The sequence below is a fragment of the Gobio gobio genome (genome assembly GCF_949357685.1).
Source record: "Gobio gobio genome assembly, chromosome: 11".
Lineage (NCBI taxonomy): Eukaryota > Metazoa > Chordata > Actinopteri > Cypriniformes > Gobionidae > Gobio > Gobio gobio.
In genome coordinates this window covers 21189018-21208672 of record NC_137104.1, presented here as the reverse complement: position 1 = coordinate 21208672, position 19655 = coordinate 21189018, and the positions used below count along the sequence as shown (strand labels likewise).

The following is a 19655-nucleotide window of genomic DNA, read 5'->3' as shown; positions in this document are numbered from 1 at the left end:
AATAGCGTACTACCATATGTATTTCTGCTGTATGAACACTACCGTTCAAATGTTTGAGGTTGGTAATATTTTGTTTGTAAAGTCTCTGGCTGAATTTATTTGATAAATATCAAATTTGGTCCCAGCATGCGAAACATAGCTTAAGCTGATGACCAGCAATGATGGATTTTTCAGCAGGCTTCTTCGGTATTCATTTTCACATCACATGATCCTTCTGAAATCATTCTAATATGTTGATTTGGTGCTCATGAAACATTTATTATTATTATAAACTGAAAACAATTGTACTGCTTAATATTTTTGTGGAAACAAAAATCACAGCATTGTGATTCCTTGATGCATAGAAAGTTCAAAAGAACAGCATTTGATCAATTTAGGTCATCCTTGCTGAATAAAAGTATTAAAATGCCTCAATTATGCAATTTTAAAGATTCCTAAGTTTTGAAGGTCTCCTACAAAAGGTTTACATGCATCCAAGGTCAAAAAACGCTTTAATTTTCTCATAATATACATTGCAGAAGCATATCTTTTCTCACAGTGTCTGAAACAGTTTGATCAAGGATACGGTCTCTAAACGGCACCTTTCTGAGAACATACTCTGCTCTAATTGGTCAGATGGCCCAGTCTGTTGTGATTGGTCCCACTTACTATACACTGCGTGTCAGGAAAAAAAACACAAATTACCATATTTGAATTTCAGCTCTGGAGGCTTCATCAAAACGCTTATACACAGTGGGTGCGTCTCAATCAGCTCCTAGTTCAGTAGTCAGTGCCCTGACTACCGAACTAGATAATAATTCCATTTATCGCACTTTACAGACCTTTTACATTCACAAGCTACAGCAATTCATACAGCTACACTATATTGTCAGTAGTATTAGGACACCCCTCCAAATCATTGAATTCAGGTGTTCCGATCACTTCCATGGCCACAGGTGTATAAAATCAAGCACCTAGGCATGCAGACTGCTTCTACAAACATTTGTGGAAGAATGGATCACTCTCAGGAGCTCAGTGAATTTAAGTGTGAGACCGTGATAGGTTGCCACCTGTGCAATAAGTCCATTCGTGTAATTTCCTCAGTACTAAATATTCCACAGTCAACTCTTAGGGGTATTATAACAAAGTGGAAGCAATTGGGAACAACAGCAACTCAGCCACGAAGTGGTCGGCCACAGAGCAGGGTCAGCGCATGCTGAGGCACACAGTGCGCAGAAGTTGCCAACTTTCTGCGGGGTCAATAGCTACAGACCTCCAAACTTCGTGTGGCCTTCAGATTAGCTCAAGAACAGTACGTAGAGAGCTTCATGGAATGGGATTCCTTGGCCGAGCAGCTGCATCCAAGCCTTACATCACCAAATGCAATGCAAAGCGTGGGATGCAATGGTGTAAAGCACGCCGCCACTGGACTCTAGAGCAGTGGAGACGTGTTTTCTGGAGTGACGAATCACGCTTTCCGATGGACAAATCTCGGATTTGGCGATTACCAGGAGAGCGGTACCTGCCGGACTGCATTGTGCCAAGTGTAAAGGCCTTCTCGTCCAACATCAGTGCCTGACCTCACAAATGCGCTTCTAGAAGAATGGTCAAAAATTCCAATAAACACACTCCTAAACCTTGTGGAAAGCCTTCCCAGAACAGTTGAAGCTGTTATAGCTACAAAGGGTGGGCCAACTCCATATTAAACCCTACAAAGTTCATGTGCATGTAAAGGCAGACGTCCCAAAACTTTTGGCAATGTAGTGTATATTACACACTATATGAAAGGTAATACCCGGGGGGAAAAAAGCATTGGGGCCATTTATTTTCCCTAACTTTGAATGGTAATTATGCATGGAATACCTAGAAGACCTACTACATTTGCCAAATTAATTACTTTTGCAAATATATTTATAGTATGCTTGTACAGAGGACTAAATACTGTATCCCACAATGCAACATATAACAAATAAATCATAAGTATTATCAACCACGATTTTTAACTCTCTTAACTCAGATTGGACTGACAAAAAATGTATACAGCTCGATCGAATTAAAATGCGGTATGTGCTTTTTTAAAACAATTATCATTTTGGGTAATGAATACTGTTCCAAATAGTTTTTTGTTTAGAAAATACAGTGTAGTGTGCAGTAGGCAATAATCAGTTTCAGTTTTAATACTGAGTGAGCCTGAGTCAACAATTAAACTTAATCTTCACCAGGACGTCAACATTAGGGAAATTACATTAGAATAGCATCCAGCCCTGAATGCGTTTGGGCTTTGATTCTGATTGCCTGTTGATTAGTAGAATGAGGTGTGAAGATTTCTCTTAATTAATTTGTCACCCAGTGATTATGATCAATGATCACAGGATGACACAACGTATTGAAGACTGAATATATTATTTACTACTAACAAGCCTGAAAATATACACACGAAAAAATGCCTCTGTTCCAAACTCTAGTATGATGCCTTGTCTACTGCATACAGTACATAAACAGCTGCAAAGGAGTCAGACTAAGGTGTATGATAGTATCATGGTATCTATATATTAAATAAATGCTATGAAGGATCCATTATAATTCATTCTTAGGGCCCTATTTTAACGATCTAAGCGCATGGTCTGAAGTGCATGGCGCATGTGCACTTAGGGTGTGTCCGAATTCACTTTTGCTAACGCGGCCTTTAAATAACACAAAAAATACTGCGCCATTACCTTATACCAGGTCTTTGTTGGTCAAATCGGAGCGAACAGATGGGCGTGAGTGCATTTGCTATTTAAACAATGTGGCACTGGACGTGAAAATGATAACTGCGTTGGGCTGAAAATAGCAAAACACTTGCGTTGAGTCTGGCGTCACATGCGCCGGGTGTATGATAGGGCCCAGTGTGTTTTTATATGTTAAAAATGCCCACAGTTTGTGCTCCGTGTAATGCAAGTAGGTAGCGTAATATTTTAATAAATTGCTCTCCATGAAAAATAGTCTGATCAATCACTCTTCTACATGTTTTGCAACTAAACAGACAAGAACAATTAATGTGATGAGCAAGTCATGTTAGGAAAGAAACAAGTAAAGGAAAAGAAAGAAAGTTAAATGAAAAGGTGAAGTGAAAGAGGCAGGAGCTACAGTATGTAGGGGCATGTGCTTAGCTGAATTCTTTTCTAAGAGATGAACGTATTCAATCTTGGTACAGAGCTACTGTTTCCAAGAATCAGAACGAGATGGCCACTGTTCATCATCAACGAAAACTAGTTAATCAGAGATTGCTAGAAAAGTGTCTACACTTCAAATGTACTCATTTTACATGAGTGGAGTTATAGAGCTCTTGCGTATGTTCTTTTGTTCTATTCTTTCTTCTGCACAGAGAATACCTGACTGTTATTGGGCCATTTATAGAGAATAATGACTTATGGGTGCTTCCCTGTGCATCATAAATGAAGAGCTGTGTGTGGTCCTGTTTGGTAATCTTTTCATCCGAAATAACAAGCCCTCACATCTGTCACTGTTATTTAAGCCCCACCTGCTGTGAATCCATCACTGCAGAGCTGATGATGCACACCTGAGAGACACAAGTGTTTTGTTATTGTTCTGGTATATGATTAGGTTTTATGACATCTTTGAGTTTGGACATAAATCATTTTGGTTCACTCGAGTATCAAAGTTATTTTCCGAGCAGCCATAACAACAGATACAACACTTTATCTTTTGTCACCAGGAGTTCCTCCATAATCAATTATTTATGAAATTACTGCACAGTAACAGAGGCTTTCAAAGGCTTCAACAGGTGATAGAAAGTCACAATGACAGCAGGAGAAAGAGATGCTTTTACTATCTCTGCAGTATATAATATATGTACTGTGCTGCAGCACCCTCACTTCCCGCGCCCATGCCGGTGTATATGTACACACAGGTGGCTTGGAAGATGGGTAATATGGTTTATCCATTTTGCAACACGAACTGGAGGTAAGTGTTAGTTTGATAGCTACAGAACTTAAAGATCTCCCTCTTTTTGTTTTCTTTCTTGCTGCATTACAGATTAAATGGTTTAACTTCTGTTTTCGCGCAGGGAAAAAACACTGAGTTTAGGGCAATCGGTTCGTAGCTCTGCTTCAACTGTGCGCTACCCTTACGAGGGGCGACCAACATTTCTGACATGCCAGAAATTCATCCAACCATGCGATTGCTGCTCAGGGGCGGTTTCTCGCCTCTCATTTCCTCCTGTACACTGCACGACAAAGCTGAAAATCGGTTGCACGAGTCAACATTTGGCTCAAAATCAAACGAAAATCGCACAGTATATGCCCAGATAGACAAAACAGACACAAGATGCACATTTTCTGAACATGTGAGTCTTTGTCTCATATGTTTTTTTCAAAGGTACTTATGTAATTTAGCCTAGAAATCTAGACGCACCCTAGCGGCAGCAAATCTCATTTGCAGCCAGGGTTGTCTAGCAACTCTCCGTTGGCTTGGGAGCTGCAAAAACCAAACTCTAGCCAGGCCAATCACATCGTGTATAGAGTCGGTGGGCGGGCTTAACATAATGACGGCAGAGTTGACGCGGTTCCGCATGCTACTTGTAAACAAAGAAGCTGACGAACAGCGGTCTTTCGAATCGGCTTTGGCCGCGACTCTGGAAGACTTGGAGTTAAGCTTTTCTTTGAGAAAAGAACAAAGAACGACACTGAAGTCATTGTTAAGAAAGGAAGATGTGTTCGGAGTTTTGCCGACCAGATACGGCGAAAGTTTAATTTATCAACTAGCTTCGCTTCTCCTTCTTCGTTGCTCTGGTTGGTTGTAGTGCTATCCTATAGGTTCCCAGACCCAACATCTTGATGTGGGTCTGGCTTGCCAGGCTAGATGTAATTAACACCTCACCTCACTTCCTCATTAAGCCCACCATTATGAGTCTGTGGGTAATTGCCGTGACGATCTTACCCCTCTTTGGCATTTAGGAGTGTGAAGAACATGACTCCCAGTCCCTAGTGCTTCATATGCCTGACATATTCTGCACTTCAACAACTGAGACAGACTCAAATGTTACCTGTCATCCCATACCTCTTGCACTGCATTATATACCTTAAAATATTCTGTGGAAAGGTGAATAAAAGCATTTAAAATTCAGTGTTAACTTCAATGTTAAAAGACTTTCTCATGTCTCAGAATAAGATGCAGAGACGCCTGTACGGCTATTTGGAACTCATAAAATGCTTTGATTTGTCTGAGCATCTAATTAATGATGTGAGTTTGGGGAGGGATTATCTGTTTGGCTGGCCAATAGTAAATGGGGTGGGTGTGTGAGTAAACAATCCTCATGTATTTGCAGAGACTTTTTTTAAATGCAACTGCAGAATATTAACTGTAAAAAAAAAACCGCATTAAACCTTGGAACATGTAGTTCTTGGTAAAATTATTGTGACAGATGTTCATTGCACAACATGATTTACCCTAGTACATGTTCTTGAATCAACATCTTGTTGGTCCCGAAACTATTTTCATACATTCATAGCCATAACCTTATCGCTGAAGTGGAAATGATAGGCTGATGTGAATGTTGTTAAATCAACCTTAACGCAGCCTGCAAATCCTCATGGGAAGCTCCTACTTTGCAGTTGAGAAGTTGTAATTATGAAGTGATTTAGGGATTTTGGTTGAGGAGAAAAAAATTAAGGTGTTGGGCAATTTCATGTATTTCTCTGTTTTTCACTTACTGACAAAGAACAAGCTTAAGTGCTTGTGCAACATAATGAAGAGCAATTTATGTAGGGGCCTTGTTCATAAAATACAACTTGTACAAGCAGAATGAATCTTTATGTAAATTGTAAATCTAGAAATTCATGAAAATGTGTTTTCAAAATGTTACTTGGTACAAAACAAATTACACTCCCAACCATGCGTAAATTATGTGTAAATGATGTTCTGTGTCCTTCTGGGCAAACTGATGACTCTGCATCGTGATACTTTATACTGCATCTTGATGGTTAATACACTATTTACCATAATAATATATAATAACAAAATTAATTTGTCATTTATTTAAATGTGAAAATTAATGTCATTGATAAATAAAAAAATATTGAAAACATTATACTCCAGCACATCCCAAAGACTTTCAATGAATCTTGACTCATGCTCTTGCCAATTCATGTGTGAAAATGATTCGTCATGCTCCCTCCCAACCATTCTTTCACAATTTGAGCCTGATCATCTTGAAATTGTCATCCTGGAATATGGACATGATGTCTCTTCCTACATGGTTGTTAAGAAATGAAAAGCTACACACTCCATCAATTAGGGTTAAAAGAACTGTTGGGAAACATTAGATCCTCTTGTGCTTTACTTCCATTTCGCCTCTTGGAGTGAGTTTCAACTCGTCAGCTGTTAATAACCTCAAGCCTAACTGCAAATTAAACTTTTGCATTTGCAGTACAAACCAAAGCTTGTTTGTCACACAAGTGCGTTCCATTCTAGTAGCTAGTTGAACTGAATTCTCATTAAGTCTAAACTTTTTTTTAAAGATTTTTCTATCTTGTTTTTGCAGTGGTTTATGTCTGCTGCAAGTGTGAGACATTTCGCAAGCTGATGGTGGAGTTCTGGAGACGGGGTCTTCCTCAAGAGGAGTATGCCTTCTTCTTCATCGATCTATTTGGACACAGTCTGAAGAGTCACCCTGCTAAACCATGGGCACGTGGAGATGCTGATGACATTACAGCCAAGGAGGCATTTAAAGTGAGTTTGATGTAAAAGTGCTGATGTGAATAGTAATACTCAGACAGGGCCCTATGGGCTCAGAGAGAGGGGCCCGGATACATTTGAGATGTGATTAACCTGTGACAGGCCCCATGACAAATAAAAAAATATAAAGACATACATTTTTTATATTATATTTTATTTTATTCTGATTTTTTTAATATATAGATATGTTCCATACATTTTCACCTAATTGAAATGGCATGACACAGGAAATGTCAAACCATGAAAATGCGCCACTCTCCACAGATTTCAAAAGGGAATAGGCATATTCACGGTGAACACATATTTGTGCAGGTCTTTGTTGATGTGTGATTAGCAGCCAGCTGCAGCTGCGCTTCCTCTTTTCAGATAGAATGTGCTGCGTTTGGCTCAAAGTCGCAGAGAAATATGACTGGATATTTGAAATATGCGGAAATATGACAGCTCTGGAGGTGCTAGTGAAGGCTGTCGCATAGCTTCATGTCTTCGTGTGGCTCACTGCCAACCATCACCCCCTACTGTGCCTGAAAATGAACTTTCTAAATGTTTATTTAGGCTGAAATGAGACCGTGTCGCATATTTTTCTGAATCCTGTTTTAAACATATTTTTGCCAGTGATGGGATCTGGTGGAAATCGGTTCTATAAAAAGCTCATTTTAAAATGCAGAGATCTATGAAAATGAAAGTTTAATAGGATCTCACTGTTGCTTTGCTTGATTCAGAGACAATTTATTCCATTTCAGGAATGCACATAAAATAATTTTTGATTCACAAGTCGTTCCACATGATTTGTGGTATAGACATGAATACTTCAATTCTTGATAAAGAGAGGTGTGTAATTACTTTTATGTGCAATCAAACTAAAGAGTTTCATATGTAACACTTTACAATAAGGCTTCATTTGGTAACATTAGATAATGTATTAACTAATCATGAGAAATACATTTGTTTCCGTATTTGTTAATCTTTGTTAATGTTTGTTGATAAAAATCCAGCTGTCCATTGTTTGTTCATGTTAGTTCACAGTGCATTTACTAATGTTAACAAATGCAACATTTGATTGTAATAATGTATTAGTAAATGTTGAAATTAACATTAACAACGATGAATAAATGCAGTTCATTATTAGTTCACGTTAACTAATGTAGTGAACTAATGTTCACTAATGAAACCCTATTGTAAAGTGTTACCGTTTCATTGCTGGGCGTTAATATGTGCAAACAATCCTGAAAAATATATCTGCTTCAAAACTGGCTTTATACTGAATAGGAATATGTTGTGTTTGTCTTTTTTTTTTCGCTCTATGGAACTGCATTATAATGAGCTCTCACACAGATTCAGCGAGGGTCTATTTACATTCGTTGGCATTAACTAACAGCTGTGGTGAGCTGACATTTACTTATCCGCAGACAGGAATCATTCCATTAGGCTCATGAAACAGCTAACAGTTGGTACGAATATGATTTCATCAACTGTTTACATCAGATGTGACTGTCCTGTTTGGACATTTATGTATCAATGCTAAATACTACAGTGCAAAGAAAAACATGCTCATCAAGCAGTTGGTCAAAGCCATGACAAAGTGTTAAAATTTAATTTAGTTGTCTCTACAGACTGACTCTGTAGTCTGTTAAGACTGACACTAGCTTTAAAGTCACAATAAAAAAAAATTATGGAATATTGCCGTGTTTATTATAAATGATTTATCCATTATCTTATTAGAGAAGCCATTTTACTTTTACATATACAACACAATGCGGATGAAAAGATGGTCACAACTTCCTTTTCATGCTGACTTTAATGTAGAAAAACATTAATGAGAATGAGACCTGTCTTACAAACTAGACCACAACTTCATTAATAAGTCTTAAATCAAATTTGCCTTGATCTTTTGACAAGATCAAGACATCGACGAATAGTTTTACATCATCGAACCATAGGCCCTTCCCACTGGCGTTCAGGCACTTAAAGTCTGATACTTGCCTACACCGGATGCAAGCATCACGTCAAAAGCAGATAGAACCCATTATAATCACTGACGCTGTCTACACTGGATACAGTAGACAGATGCGCGTTCAGTTTCTGACATACTGCACGTACTTGAGTCTGCCGACAAGATGACAAATGGTAGAGTAAATTGAAAATTTAACTTTTGCTTTCACGCATCGGTTTAAACGGCTCATTTGCTCATTTCTGCAGAGACCTCTGGGGCCGGTTGTATGAACCGCGAAGACTAGTCTTACGAGTAATCAAATTTTTCCTCTAAAACTGTTCATAACTTTTAAGTCAGTTACATAAAAATATAGATTGGTCTAATTTGATACTGAAAAGTAAGACTGACTGCCCCCTGACTAACTGCTAGTGGGTCATACTAGATCTTAAAAGCCCACTGAAGTGCCTTGAAATGCGCAGCATTTTTCAAAGTGTTGGCGTAATTTCCTGTGAAACAGGAAGACAGGGCAGGACATATCAAGCAGCTCCTCCCGTTTTTTAAAACAGCCAATAGTGCTTCGTTTATATCACAGTTTGACAAAGCCTTTCAGCTCGGCAAAGCCAGTTTCCTCCTAATCTCTAACCGTTTCTTATCATAATCTCCACCATATCACTTTGAAATACAGCATTCTATGCAGAATTCAGATGGGTCCGATATGTTTTGTTGTCCGTGCTGACGTGATGTGCTCTGAGCTCTCGTTTCTCTGGACCGGAGCAGACTGTGTGTGTGCACTGCAGCGGTTTGCGTGAAACTAACGTGAAACCAGACTTCATTCGCCTCAACTCAAAGCATATTTACATCGTCTGAATCGTTCCCTATCCCCTGCACCATTTAGAAAATAGTAAATGTGTTAACAAGTGACCGATTTCAGCTGCAGCTTCAGCATCTATTTAGGGGACGGGATGCTTCAGATTCTAGAGAGCATTTGATTGGACAGAAGATGTGATGAGAAGGTGAAGTCTGCGATGATGTCATAAAAATCTGTGATCTATTTTAGCGGAAGTTTTAAATGCTTATATCTCATATCTTATATCTTATATTCATACTAAAAGCCAAAAAAACTGACATTTTGATGTCAGGGGGCCTTTAAGAAACTGTCTTAACATAATTGCTATGTTTATGCAACTGGCACCAAAAGGATACCAGCGTTAGGAACAAGTGGATGATTTATTTTTAATTGCATCATGGATCGCGTCAGAGGAATAATCCTCCGTTAATAATGTTTGTTCGGACAATTTGACTGCAGATTTTGTTTGTAAACGAGACAGTGTAGTGGAGAGTTTGCAGAGAAACTTTTGTTGACAGATGCAGCAGTCTGATTTCATAATTCTTTGTGTGTAAATGATGGTTTTATATACATAATGTTTTCAAAGCACATAATCACATGAAATAGAGACTGGGCGTTATTTAAAAAAAAAAAAGTGTGCTAAAAAACTGTATTAACATTATAAATGAACCTCAAGGAACATATTATTATAATTTTAATAATCTCATAACCCCTATAAAATAACCCTTCAATGACATATCTTTTTTTACAGTTGTTTATGAGAAGACCATCTAAGGACTCCTGCCACATGTCAGTTGCAAAACACCTGTTAAATATACACCGATCAGGCATAACATTATGACTTCTAATATTGTGTTGGCCCCCCTTTTGCTGCCAAAACAGCCCTGACCCGTGGAGGCATGGACTCCACTAGACACCTGAAGGTGTGCTATGGTATCTGGCACCAAGATGTAAGCAGTAGATCCTTTAAGTCCTGTAAGGTGCAAGGTGGGACCTCCATGGATCGGACTTGTTTGTTCAGCACATCTCACAGATGCTCGATTGGATTAAGATCTGGGGAATTTAGAGGCCAAGTCAACACCTCCAACTCATTGTTGTGCTCCTCAAATCATTCCTGAACCATTTTTGCTTTGTGTCAGGGCGCATTATCCTGCTGAAAGAGGCCACAGCCACCAGGGAATACAGTTTCCTTGAAAGGGTGTACATGGTCTGCAACAATGCTTAGGTTGATGGTACGTGTCATAGTAAACCCAAAGTTTCCCAGCAGAACATTGCCCAAAGCATCACACTGCCTCCGCCGGCTTGCCTTCTTCCCGTAGTGCATCCTGGTGCCACGTGTTCCAAGTGACTCACACGCACCCGTCCATCCACGTAATGTAAAAGAAAACGTGATTCATCAGACCAGGCAACCTTCTTCCATTGCCCCGTGGTCCAGTTCTGATGCTCCCGTGCCCACTTTTGGCGCTTTCGGCGGTGAACAGGGGCCAGCATGGGCACCCAGACTGATCTGTGGCTATGTAGGCCCATACACAACAAACTGCGATGCACTGTGTATTCTGACACTTTTTTATCAGAACTAGCATTAACTTCTTGAGCAATTTGAGTTACAGTAGCTCGACTGTTTGATCGGACCACACGGGCCAGCCTTCGCTCCCCACGTGCATCAGTGATCCTTGGCCGACCATGACCCTGTCACCGGTTCACCACTGTTCCTTTCTTGGACCACTTTTGATAGATACTGACCACTGCAGACTGGGACAGCCCACAAGAGCTGCAGTTTTGGAGATACTCTGACCCAGATGTCTAGCCATCACATTTTGGCCCTTGTCAAACTCGCTCAAATCTTTACACTTGCCCATTTTTCCTGCTTCTATCACATCAACTTTGAGGACAAAATGTTCACTTGCTGCCTAATATAACCCACCCACTAACAGGTGCCGGGATGAAGAAATAGTCTGTGTTTTTCACTTCACCTGTCATAATGTTATGCCTGATAAGATTAAGTATAAGATTTAAGTCCACAAAGTGCGGGGAAATTTTGTTATATTATTTATTGCGGTCCAGTGTTGGAATTGTTCAGGTGTTCCTGGATCATATTTAAAAAATACTTAATAAAACTTTATTTTCTTTTTTTAAAACAAACTGGGGAGGGGGGGGGGGTTATGGCAATAATCATGATTTTTTTTTGTTCTCTAACATAGTCAAAGGGATAGTCCATTACAAAAAAAAAAAAATATATATATATATATTTTTTTATTTGCACTCATGTTGATCCAAAAACTGTATGACTATTTTTAGAAATCAAAAGGAAATCAAAAGGGCTCCAATTTTGTTTGGTTACCAACATTCTTCAAAACATCTTTGTTTGTGTTCCACTGAAGCAGGAAAGTCATACAGGTTTGGAACAACAATGATGCAGGAATTTTCATTTTTGGGTGAACTATAATTTTAAGTTTTATAGATTTAATAAATCAAAACTAAAGTCCCCTGGAACATGGTTAAGTACCCTCATGGATACACTTACAGCCATGGCCAAAAGTATTTACAGTGACAAATTCTGTTTCGCAAAGTTTGATGCTTCAGTATTTGTAGAATCTTTTTTCGTTTCTATGGTATGGAAAACATTCAATATATGCAGAGTCAATATTTATAGTGTTGACCTTTCTTCTTCATTACCTCTGCACTTCCCTCTGGCATTCTGGATATCAGCTTCTGGGCCATATCCTGACTGATGGTTATCCATATTTGCCTTATTAGTGCTCACAATAAGGTTTGATCAAATAAGAATTGATCACAATTTGTGGACTTCTGCTTGTCCACTCGCCATTGACCACAGGTTCTCTATGGGATTAAGACCCGAGGAGTTGCCTGGCCACAGATCCAACAAATGAATCTAATGAACACTTACTTTGTGACATGGTACTTCATCATACTGGGAAATGCACGAGAATCACCAAATTGCTTCTGAATCGTTGGGAAAAGTTGCTGTTGCAGAACGTTTCTACCATTCTTTATTCATAGCAGTGTTTTGGGGCAGAATTATGAGAGAGCCCACTCCCATGGATGAAAAGAAACCCCACACATGAATGGTGTCAGGATGATTCACTGTTGACATGACACAGGACTCATGGTAGCATTCAACTTTTCATCTCAGATGTCCCAAGCAGTCGGAAGGGGGCTTCATGCAGAGAAAATAACTTTGCACCAGTCTTCTGCTGTCCAATCCTTGTACTTGCTGCTGGATTTCAGTTTGTCCTTTTTCTTAGAGAGAAGTGGCTTCTTTGCCACTTCTCATTCTGGACACCATGCCATTGTACAAAAGTCAGTGTGAGAGCCAATCTGATTCCATAGCTGACTCCTCAGGAATAGACAGTCCTGGTGCTTGCTGGACACTCTGGGATGTCCTGATGCCTTCTTCACTGCAGTTGAACCGCTCTCTTTGAAGTTCTTGATGTTCTGGTAAATGGTTCTTTCAGGTACAATATTTTTTGCAGCAATTTCCTTGCACGTGAGGCCATTTTGATGCAAAGTGATAATGGCTGCGCTGCACATCTTTATTTGGAGGTGACCATTGCTAACACAAGAACACAATGATTGGAAGCACTTCTCTCCTTTTTATATAGCAATCAGTCTGCCCTTATATAATCCAATCAGAATCATAGATTTGTATAGAGTGGTGTTAACTGATTGATACTCATTCACACTTTCCCATACTTATGATATGATTAGTGAAATCATGGTCAAAAAAAAAAACTGTACAATGTGGGTTTTTGTAACTATCTTAGATATTATGAGTGTTTTCCATGTCTCTATAATATTCTGACCCCAAAGATATTAACATGCAATCTCCACAACTAACCGCATGATTTAACATATCGTTAATATACGTAACATGGTGAGGCACAAATTACATGCCAAAGATTAAGACTCAGGTTTGTTCAAATCTCAAAACCATTAATGATGTGCAACAGGAAGAACCACTAATAAGGCAGAAATTTCTTTTAAAGCTTTAAAAAAGACATGACTGTCAATCTAGTATTGGTTTCTATGTCTGTTTTGTCCTTCTGTGCTTTTGAAAAGCCAGTAGAAACAGTCTTTCAGACTCACTCTGTTATATTTCCCATTCCCCGTCTACTTTACTTGAATTATACTCTATTATACACAAAATCTGAGAGTCTTCAGAGGACACACAAAGTGAAACGCTGGGGTGGCTTTTTCTAAGTTTGAAGATTTGAGAATGCATTTCAATTTTTAGACAACAGCCCTTTCATTCACATTGTCATAATTTGGCAGTTTGTGGCACAGATGCAAAAGAAAAATGTTTATGAGATTCATTTTTGCACAACACAGTTGGAATTATTCTGAAAATGGACATCAATAGATCACGTAAAAACATTTTCTCAGAGGAGATGACCATGAAAAGGCGAAAACAAAACAGGGCTTTGTGGAGGGAGCTGTTATTTGTTTGCAGCACCTTTTTTTAATTTAAAAGCAGCCTTCCAAACAAGCCAAAAGAAGAAGCGTGCTTTTAAATATACATTACTATAACACTTTTAAATAACTGAATATTCATTAGGGGTGTTTGCAATTGTTTGTTGTCCTCTACCTTGCACAGACCGATTTGGATTTTTTACAACCAACTGGTCTCAGAGTTAATAAAGACCAGCTTTTTTCAGTTCTCTTTTGATTCATATAGAGACACACAAATACACATATCGATAGAGTATGCTTTCGTCGTTGGTGGTCATGGTGGTTATCTTTAACCCTATAAAGCTATTTTTGATACACAAATCTGATATCTACATGATCGAAACTACACTGGAAAACCTGTTGTACACAATCTAAATCTAAGTAAACATACTTTCATAAATTCAATATTGTTAATATTTCAAGATGAATACTTACTAGACTGAAGCAACTTAAGTTTACTTGATTATCCATCTTTTTTATGGAAAAGTTCATGTTAAAATGTATTTGATACATCAGGCTTTTAAAAAACATTTATATGTTTATCTCTTAATCATCATTGAATTGCATTGCATTATATTGACACCCACAATAGAAACTACATGTAGAGCTTTGATCATAAAATTAAGCATTTAAATAGCATCTTGATCTCGACAACTGATATTTATATGAACCATAACTGACATTTATATGGACCATAAAATCATGATTTATCATACACGTATGCAGATTTTTTTTTTTTTCAAAAAAAAAAAATATATATTGTCTAAAGGTTCAACGTTTTTTTTTTCTGCCTATTATTTGAGGCTTTACAGGGTTAAACAATACAAAAGATAAGAAAATTATATATATATATTTAATGAGGAATTTGCAAACTTCATGTGTGTCTGTCCTTAAAGGGGTCATGAACTGCGTTGTTTTATTGTTTTATGTTTCCTGGGGTGCACTTAATGTTTTTTACATAAAATTTTTTCATAATTTATAAATAAAAGGCATTTTTCCTACCCTGATTTTAGCCCTTTGCTGTCTTTCCATTTGAAATAGCTCCACTCTCTCTTTTAGCACGTTTTTACCATTACAGCTCTCATGGTTAACTAATCGTGAAACGTGTTGCATTACATTTAGATCTATAGCATTATATTTATATCTATGGCATTATATTAAGATTCTGGCATGAAAGGTTGCAGAGATGAACAATGTAGCCGATCACAGACATGTTGAGCGCATGAAAGGAGCGATCTCGTCATTGCAACTCAGTTTCTGTACACTAACGAATGCTTTCATCTTCACTAACAGTGCATACGTGAAGTTAAGAGATTTTTGAATAAAACGTGAGTCACTGATAAACGCGTCACTGATAAACTCTCCTGTTTGATTGATCCAACGATTGCAAAGGGAGCTTTCTTTGATCGCTTTCTTTATAGAATTTAATCACCGTTAAATAACAGATTATTTTCATCCTACTAACAGAAACAACGCAAGTTGACATTTAGTCACTGGTCTGATTTACTGACACACACAGACAAAGAACATCTGATTCTGACTGTACATGAATCATTACATTTCAGATCAGGCATTAGAATTAACACAGTTACTTACATGTTGCATTACTGTCAAGCCCAGGCACTGCACAATATTTTCTAATCCTCAACGGCATGTTTATTGCTTGGTAGCTCGATCTGGTTTAACACCACATAGATCTTTGTTACTTAGGCTACCTATTCCATTGCATGTCATGTGCGAATCGGTGGGCGGGGCTAAACAGGCAGTGATGAAGTACGTTGATCTTCTCCTGCAGAGGCGGTGCTTGCCTCCCTTTGACGTCATAGATCCCCACTTTGAAAAACCTGTCCTTTGCTGGGCCTGATGTCAATAAAAGCTTTTGTTGGACTAACAAGGAAGTTTTCAGTCCTGAAACTTACAGGATATTCTTATAGTATGATGACCTCTTATATGTAAAAATCTCAAGGAAAATTTGATTTCTCATTTCATGACCCCTTTAAGCTGATTTGTTGATTGTATTTGTTGAAAAAGATTCAAATGTTCTCTTTGGCTATGTGTGTGAGTGAGGGATCAAAATAGTGTATCTAAACAGCTTAAAATTTGTCTTTTTGTTAAATACCCACAGAGCGTGAAGATCCTGACCTACAGAGAGCCTCAGAACCCAGAGTACAAAGACTTCATTTCCAGACTAAAGACAGACGCCATGGACATGTTTAACTTCAGCGTGGAAGATTCTCTGGTAAGAGTTTTCAGTGGCAACTGTGCTTTTCGAGAGTAATGAAGTCAGTGTTCCTATCTGTATATTTTTATTTTGTGTTCGCGATATTGTAGCTAAAAGCTTCTTCCCAAACTACTGCAAAACCGTGATATTAATGAACCAAAATATATATATTTGGCAAAATAAATGGTTACCCTTGTGAAAAAGAAGTACACTATAGCATAATTTTAAAAAGAGTACTTATTACAGAAATAATATACTTTAAAATTGATCTGCTTGTGTAAACTTAAAGTAATATTTTCAGATACTTAATTGCATGTTAATTGCTAAATTTATTAAAATGTATATTAAATGCAATTAGATGAACTTTAGAGTGTTTTTGACCAAAAACAGGGGGTCCGAAAACCAGTCAGTATCTGGTGTGACCACCATTTGCCTCACGCAGTGCAACACATCTCCTTCGATGTTGATCAGGTTGTTGATTGTGGCCTGTGGAATGTTGGTCCACTCCTCTTCAATGGCTGTGCAAAGTTGCTGGATATTGGCAGGAACTGGAACATGCTGTCATATACGCTGATCCAGAGCATCCCAAACATGCTCAATGGTTAATTCTGTTTTTTTTATTAAAGTACTATACCTGTCCTTTAGAATGTTAGTCAAGACATCAAAATAAGTGTACTTCTTTAAAGCATTATTTAAGATACCAGATAACCAGATAAATGCAGTAAAGTCTTGTATTGATTGTAAACAGATTGTTGTGAGTCCCCCCTAGAGAACAAGCCACTGGAATGCAATTTCTGTTCTGAAATTCATTCCTGATGAGTTTTTAAAACCACATGGTTCCCATGTTAAAGGAATGTCAATCTAGTGCAAACATAAGACCCCAGTGACTTTGAAGCTTATACAAGAATGAGAACGGTTTCTCCAAGACGTAGTACATTGTCACCTTGACTTAATGGATTACAGCTGCACACTAACTCTCACACAAACTAAGTTCACCTTTGGGATGTTTCTCATGAAGAATTACCCCAATAAGAATGAATTGCACCTACTGATTGGATTTTTTTACTTGCATACGTTTTCCAAGTTATTTTAGCATCCAATTCACTAAAGTGATTATGCAAATTAGATAAACGCACAGACTAACAAAATTAGTGTGGATGGTAATTTGCACAAGGCAGTTCCTCAGCTTTCAAGCCAGCTTTGAGTGCTAGGTTTGTGAGTGATGTTGCAAACCACCACAATGTATTTTACTATACTGGAATTTTACTTCAGCTCTCCACCACTGCAATCCAGACACCTGAGGGTTTTTTTTTGGGAGGTGGCTAAATCAAGTCCTGAAAACTGAATCCAAAGCGTCTCGATCGCCCCCAGGTGACTGGATGCAGTATAGCTCATAAACCCCGCCCTCTCTATGAAATGTAATGGGACATAGACAAACGAAAAAATCAAATTACACTTCAAAAAAAATTTTTTCAAAAGTGGTTTCTGACATGTTAGGCTGTTTTTTATCACGCTGATGTAAATTCAAGTGTTCGTTCATTAAATAAGTTTGGTTTTAGTTATTTGTTATCTGTGTCAGTGTACTGCATGTATGCGGATAAAGTTTGACATATCTGGTTTTGTATTTGTATAAAGTTACACAACAGTGTAATGAATTTACCGTCATTTTGTGTTTTAGTTTGTGGCAAAATATATTCTCACATCTTATAGGTCTTACATCTAACCGCAACACAAGCCTCTTGAGAAGGGAGATTTATATTTAGGTTCTGCAGGGGTTTTGGGGTAGAAAGGAAATTGGCCCCCCGAAATAGACTGAGATGGTTGTTCTTAGTCAGAGACGATTGAAGTTGTGTGTCTGCTTGTTTGTGTTCTGACATTAAATGTCACCCAGTACTCGCCCAGAACAAAAAACCCAGATGCCTGTGTGCGGGATGAGTAACCTTTCACTGACAGTGGGGAAGTGTAGTAATTACCCTTAGCTGCAGGTCTCCTTGTGTGAGTCTGTCACCACAGAGGAGTCTGTTAGCTCGAGATCAGCTCAAGGCTATTAAAGATGTGTGCCATGCCTGAAACGGAAGCTCAACTACAAGCTTTCGAGTGCTTTATACAACATACCTACTAATGACCTTCTAGAAGAATGGATTCTGATTTGATCTTCTCAGTGTACGCTTTGATAATAATGGTGGTACCTGCCAGATCCATTTATTCTCTGTCAGCTGTGAGATTTTCTGCTTCCCTTCAACTCTTCAACCCTTGAACTCTTCGAAGGGTTCTTGAAAGGGCCTTACTAGCACCTTAGATTTGGAAAATAACTATTTTCTTTCAGGTGTTTTGGGCTCTTCTCAATTTCTTATATGGATCTTTAGGGATTTCAAACTCATGTGACTTACTTCCGTGTAACAAAAGTAGAAATTTAGAGGAAAGACCACGCTGTTGTGTTCCAGACCAACCAGAAGCTGTCAGGTGTGAAAACGGTGTGCAGTGCAGTGAAGATATTATATGTATATGATTCTGCTGCAGTGACAAAAATATCTATATTTGTATATTATTATTGTTTATTACTGTTCCGCTAAAATTATTGTCATTTACTTGTGTTATATATTTAAGTTCTACCTGTATAGCCTGACACATTTTTAGGAAATATGCACTAAACTACTGAACTGTCAGGTTTGTTTTGTTTAGTTGTATTTTCGTTCCTGTGTGTTTGTTTCTTGTGCTTCATTTCTACTTAGCCTTGATTGTTTCTTTTTTAGTCTCCTTGGTTACCGATTAAATGCAGCTGTTAATCATTATTTTTACATTCCCTGCTCCTTTCAGTTCATGTCTGTGAGTTAAACGGATAGTTCACCCAAAAATGATAAATCTGACTGCCCAAAATCTGCAAACTGGCAACTAGCATTGACTCCTCCACACTGATCTGAGCAAAAGCCATGTAGTCTATTCCAGCCTTTAGCAGCAAACATTCCGATATATATATTTAAAACCCTGGCAAATTTTGGGGTGGAAAATGAAGACAATTTAATGTTAATCAAATTTCCAGTTATTCATTTCATGCCTCAGAATGCGTATTTCTTGTTTGTAATTTCGCCACTGTAAAACCATAAAATATTACTGAAGTCGGAACTACTGCTGCTTTTCCTCGAATGTGTTGAATCTGCTGTCTGGAAGAAAACTTTGCTAAGGTGAGTCTGAGGGGATAGAGAAGGGCAGGGGGAGGAAAATTCATAGCCATTGCCATAGACTTTTTCCTCCATTGGTAAAATAAAAAAAGCCAATCACCATTGAGTATTTCACTTTTATACATTGTAGAGGAGGTTAGCCTCCTTTGGTATAACTCAAAGATGTAAATACAACCCCAAATCAGAAAAAGTTGGGACAGTATGGAAAACGCAAATAAATAAAAAAAGAAGTGATTTCTAAATTTACTTTGACTTGTATTTCATTGCAGACAATATGAACACAAAATATTT

The 19655-nt window shown here is 38.1% G+C and overlaps 1 protein-coding gene across 1 annotated transcript in view; it reads left to right on the top strand.

Annotated features, from left to right (window-relative positions):
• Nucleotides 1–19655, top strand: part of npr1a (natriuretic peptide receptor 1a) — a 150084-nt gene that overhangs the window by 27798 nt on the left and 102631 nt on the right. The window contains exons 3-4 of the mRNA XM_079828822.1: nt 6524–6711; nt 16090–16203. Coding sequence (XP_079684948.1) covers nt 6524–6711; nt 16090–16203 — 302 coding nt within the window. The remainder of the gene's footprint in view (nt 1–6523; nt 6712–16089; nt 16204–19655) is intronic.